The sequence below is a fragment of the Crocodylus porosus genome, unplaced genomic scaffold, assembly GCF_001723895.1.
Source record: "Crocodylus porosus isolate Cpor-Errol unplaced genomic scaffold, CroPor_comp1, whole genome shotgun sequence".
NCBI lineage: Eukaryota > Metazoa > Chordata > Crocodylia > Crocodylidae > Crocodylus > Crocodylus porosus.
In genome coordinates this window covers 45,115,566-45,121,067 of record NW_017728918.1, presented here as the reverse complement: position 1 = coordinate 45,121,067, position 5,502 = coordinate 45,115,566, and the positions used below count along the sequence as shown (strand labels likewise).

The 5,502-nt window shown below is 39.0% G+C and overlaps 1 protein-coding gene across 2 annotated transcripts in view; it reads left to right on the top strand.

Moving 5' to 3' along the window:
* BMP5 (bone morphogenetic protein 5) overlaps positions 1–5,502 on the top strand; it is a 79,518-nt gene that overhangs the window by 33,115 nt on the left and 40,901 nt on the right. For both annotated transcript variants that reach the window (XM_019537554.1, XM_019537553.1), the window contains exon 3: positions 3,307–3,455. In XM_019537554.1, the coding sequence (XP_019393099.1) occupies positions 3,307–3,455 (149 nt within the window). The remainder of the gene's footprint in view (positions 1–3,306; positions 3,456–5,502) is intronic.

The window sequence follows — 5,502 nt, the reverse complement described above, 5'->3', positions numbered from 1 at the left end:
CTGTTGCCTTGCTGCAGCCCTTTGCCACCTTACGCTGGATGGTGAATTCCAGCAAGCGATGATCACTGTCTCCCAGGTGGCCCATCACCCGCAGCCCCCTCACCAGGTCGTCACCTGTGGCCAGCACCAGGTCCAACAAGGCGTCTCCCCTGGTGGGGCTATGTCTCTTGTATCAGCATACCTCCACTTAAAACTGGCAGCAGAGACACTTGAATTAAAGCTTGCTCAATGAGCTTTAGTTCAAGTGCTCCTACCACCATTTTTAAGCATGGGGATGCTGGTACATGAGGCGCAGGGAGTAATTGCCACACTCCGGAAGACTCAATTAATCAAATAAGCTCCGACGCTCAGGATTTCCAGTGTGTCAGAGCAGCTCATTGCTTAGGTTTCCATAAGTTGCTCCTGGGTCATCTTGTCCAATCTCTGCTCCCCCATCTCTTGCCCCAAAATTAAAACGCCGTAGAATATAAAATATCTGTCCTCCAAATGAGTTTACATAAATGTTCCTTTGGGCACATTTGTAACTGAAGGATAACGAATTATTGATAAATAATCATCTTAAATGAGTATCCCATTTACACCTAGACTTTTAACTTTTAAAGTTCTGGTAAAACTGCTTATTAGAGAAAAAAATTGGCTCTAGAGGATACTGTTTATGAGCTTGTGGTGCGTTGTTAATTTGTTCAGTTCTTGAGTAGCAGGTCAGGGTCTCTTGAATTGTATGATTGTTTTCATGTTAGTTATACCCAGAGGGAGCAGTACATTTTCTTCTTGTGTGGCCATTAACACATTTCCACTATAATAGATTAGATAGGAACATAGTACAAAAATGTCACCACTGCAAGTCTAACTTAACAGAGACAATGGGGAGAATTACAAAATGTAATTAAGTGTTTTTTTGTTTTCAAATGGCAATTTCTTCACCATAATCACATTTTTCTAGCTCTAATCCTTTGAACATTTGCACACTAGAATACATGTGTATGTAGTTTCTTTAAGCTCAGTCAGTCTGATGTTCAGAGTTGCTGAAACTTGTTGATCCCATTGACTACTACAAGTGCTGCAGGGGCTTAAAAACTGAGGATCACAGATGCAGAAATTACTCACATGTGTAAGCATTTGTAGGACCCAAGCCTGCATTTACATCTAAAAATGAGCAGCGAGTCATGGGTAGTTACTATTTACACTGCCATTGTAACATCTTTGTGCATGAAGGATGCAGTAGCATTTGCCTGAGGCCACCATCATTTTAATGGGTTTGTTTTATAAGCTCATTGTCAACTGTAACCTATTTTCCTAAAACCTATGTTTGTTCTGTGCTTAACAATATAGTTTGTTCTGATGCAGCAATATAGAGGAATGGGTCAAGCCTGCTGTGACTCATTTACCATTGTGAAACAACTGATATTTTAAATAAAATGTTTTTCTTTAAATGATGTTTTGGTGACTAATGATGGCAGAAAACATCAATTCATTTCGTATGCTGAAGATTATTAGTAACAAGAATAAACAGAGAGAAGAAAGTTTGATAAGAACAAGCGCACCGCTTTGAAGATCGTAAACTTGTATATGATCATATTATCTATATTACAGTAGTGGTTTGGAGTGCTAGTCATGGATTGGACCCCTATTATGCTAGGCCCTTTATTAACACAGAACAAAAAGGTGATCCATGCTGAAGAGTTACAAAAAATGTTTCCCTGAAGTTACCAGGACTATCTAGCTAAACACTTTGGTCATGTTAAGATAGTAGCAGTATCTATTAATAGATAATAGTAGTGCACAGCTGTCAGTCTTTCAGGATTATGGTGCATGCATAACAGGTCACCAGGATCTTCAACATGTACACCTAGGCAGGAGTATGCAAGATTGGAGGCTGTCCAGATCTTTCATTCACCCTTTAGACCACTGAAACACTATCCAAAGGCCAGACCAAGTCCAGATATTCAGTGCCTCCATGGCTATAGTTTTTTGGATGTCCAGGTCTCCTACATGGCAGACAAAGACTGCCGCTGAACCACAATGGCAAAATTGTCCTCAAACATTGGAAAGAGGATCTAAAACTGGAACTCAAAAATTATTTAACCATCTCTGCACTGTGCTGGGAGCAGGCTAATTGGCACTGTAACTTAGTAGTGGTACTTAGCCTGCCCTGGTGTTGTGCAGACTTCACTACATAGGTTCTGCTTTGGGACGTAGTGTGCACAGAGCACTCTGGTATGCCTGAAGATGCTGGAAGGAAGGTGTTCCAGCCCATATCTCCTATTGTATGTAAAGTGCAGAAAAGCCATCTTGTACTCATGGGATTTTCTGTACCAGCCATTAATATTTATTTGAAAAAATGGATAAGCAACACTGGAGTAGGGGGAAGGCCTAGAGCAAAAGCCCAGGATGCCCTGCTTTCCAGGGCACTGTTGCTTTTACTGAGCCACTTTCCCTCTGGCTTACCTTCCTCCTACTGACTCAAGGGCAAATTGACTCCTTTCAGTCAATGCTGCAGGAGCAGCAGCTGGAAACTTTTTGTAAGTCCCTGAAGTAACAAAGAGTTCTCCCTGTCTCTTACCCTCTGTGCTCAGAGGGATGTCTCCTCCCCAGCCCCTTCTCCCTGTCACTGGGTCTGCCCTGACCTTGCATATTTTCCCTTTTGACTGCTCAGTGGAACAGCTTCAAGAAGTGGGTTGGAGGGTGCCCTGGCTATGGCCTTGTGATTAGAGTAATTTGCTGAAAAGTAAGAAAAGAAGATCCAAACCTCTTATAGGCGAGAAAAGCCTACAACTTGGGTCTGCCAGACCCTGGGAAAGTACCCTAGCCACTAGGCTGTTGAGCTAAAAGGTTGAGGGCCTCTTTTTTCCTCCAGCGTTAAACAGTTGCTAGTTGTGTTTTTTCTCCAACCACACTTTCAGGAAATTGCACACAGTTACATACCTACCTGAGCAATCATAGCCCCTCACAGACCACATATGTCCATGGTGAGTCTCCTGAGCATGCTGAGAAGGACAAGTGCAAAACCAGAACAGCGAATGACCCTGAAATCTGCATACGTAATGAAATAACACTTGGATACATTTTGATGTATAAGTAGCACTGAGGCATATAAAGATAAATGAAATTTGGCCTTATCAGTCAGCATTTCAGACAGTCCATATCCATGAGTAACCCTCTGATATACCAATACAGTTACAAGAAAGGCCCATCAAAGAGCTAAGCCTCCCTGCCCATTTGTATTCTGAGAGATTGCTGTGAGGAAGCACAGGAAACAATGATTTTTGTTATGTCCTAACCTTCAGCCATTTGTTTTTAAATTAGGGATGCAGACCTGTTCCTGTTAGACACAAGAAAGGCTCAAGCTCTGGATGTGGGCTGGCTTGTATTTGATATCACAGTGACCAGCAATCATTGGGTGATTAACCCACAGAACAATTTAGGTTTGCAACTCTGCGCTGAAACTGGAGATGGTAAGTTATAGATAATAACTAATTTTGTATTGAGAGTCTGATTCTGTAAGCCAGTTTTGTGCAGGGCACATTTTAACTTTAATGGGTGAGTATTGCGTTTACTTATGAGATGAGAATGTTAATTTTTCCTGTCAGTCCCATATTTGCCATAATTTAGATTGTTTTTAGTGGTAGAGAGCGTGGTGATTATACAAGCTGAAGTGAACCTAGTTATATAAAACTAAGGTTTAAGTAAGGCTTATTGTATGGCACTTGCACTGGTGATTACATGTAAGATATACTTCCTTGATATTTAGACAGGGTTTTGTTTAAAAATAAATAAATACATTTTATCCCGGTGGGACATTTCTGCATTTTCCAGCCAAGGAAAGATTATCTCAGTCACCCTTTGCTGAAAATCCTGAGTGTTTAGAGTTTTTAGGCACCCACTGTATCTTCAAAACCATTTGCAGTACTGCCTTTATACTGTTCTCCACAAACTGCTATCTGGCTGCTGATATAGAGGAGTAAAGAAAAGAATCTGAGTTGATTGGGGAATGTTTCCTCATCCTTGAAGAATATTTGAAATTTCAACAATTTGACTGATCCTCAACTGGGATGAAAATTTGAAATCCTGAACATTTCCTTGAACAGAAAATCCTAACACATATTAACATTGAATAAATGGGTTTTTTAAAATCTAATATAAAATCTAGTATGGCATACTACTATGCCATACTAAGGTTTTTTAGCATGCATTTAAATTTTAAAATTTTGAACTAGAATTTTAAAATAAACAATTGCTTAGAAGAACCTTAACCTGGATTAAAATGTCAAAATGGGGTATCCAGGAACTTTCAAACTTTTACCAAAGATTTTTATATGGAATTTTTTTGAAACAAATTATTTTCTGCAGACAGTTTTGATTTAATCAGCATTTTCCAGCAACATTCTCCAGCAAAAAAAAGTGTTTAATTGGCCAAATTCCAAAGAAAATCCTTGAACCTGGTATAGAAAGTTGGGAGAATAATGCCCCCCTTTTTATAATGACATTCTTCCTTTATTAGCTTCAGGGTTAGAAATGGGTAGAGTATAATTCCAACATGCTGCTGAACAAAAAATGAGAAACCAGATTCCTGTTACCCCATATCAAATCCTCCCTCATATCCGTACAGTTATATTGTACACCAGCAGTTTATTCTATGGTTGTCTGTACACAATTTTTAAGGTTTCATGATTAGGAGTGATGGGCTCAAAAAAAAAAAAGTGGCTGAGATTTTTTTTCTTGGATGGAAAATGTAGAAATGACCCGCTTAGTCATTAAAAAGCATGCGTCTTTAACACATGTAGTATAGTGCATATTCCTGTAAAAGAAAATTTGGCTATAGCTTATACATCATTGACAACTCTCTAAAAGCTCGTAATCATGCTAGATCTCTGAAAAGATTTAAGTAGTACATACTACCTCACAAAAAACACTTGGATGTAACTTTTGCCTTGTCAGCTATTTGTGCCAGAGATAAACTGATCTATGATATCAATTCAATGACATAAAGTTAACATGGAGAAGAAGAACTATTGGGGTCAGGATTTATATTTTTGGGGTTTTTTCCTCTGATCATTTTCAGTCTTAGAAAGTTAGACTCTCAATCACTCCTGCATGTCTCTTTCCAAGTCTAGACTTTTGCCTTATAAAGCTATTATTCCTTTTTATTCTGATCTAGGAGTTCCTTTCCTAAATTTGTTGTAGAAGAAGATGTGTTCAATAAATACAGCAATCTTAAGTAAATGAGACTTATTTGATTCAGCAGTTAAAAAGAGCGGAAAATCTTCTGTAAACTAGGCTTGGTTGCTATTATACGATACTACAAACACAGTAAGTGTGTAAGAGTTATCAGTAGGAATACCTTTGATGGAAAGTATTTATCCATTTGTAAATATTTGTAGATTAGGGGCTTAAGATGATAACCACACATTTGTACTAGGTAGTAAAGAACTAAGGGTTAATCCAAAGGGACCTAAGAGCATTTATAGATGTGCTCTGGGAGACGTGTGTATGGGGGGGGGG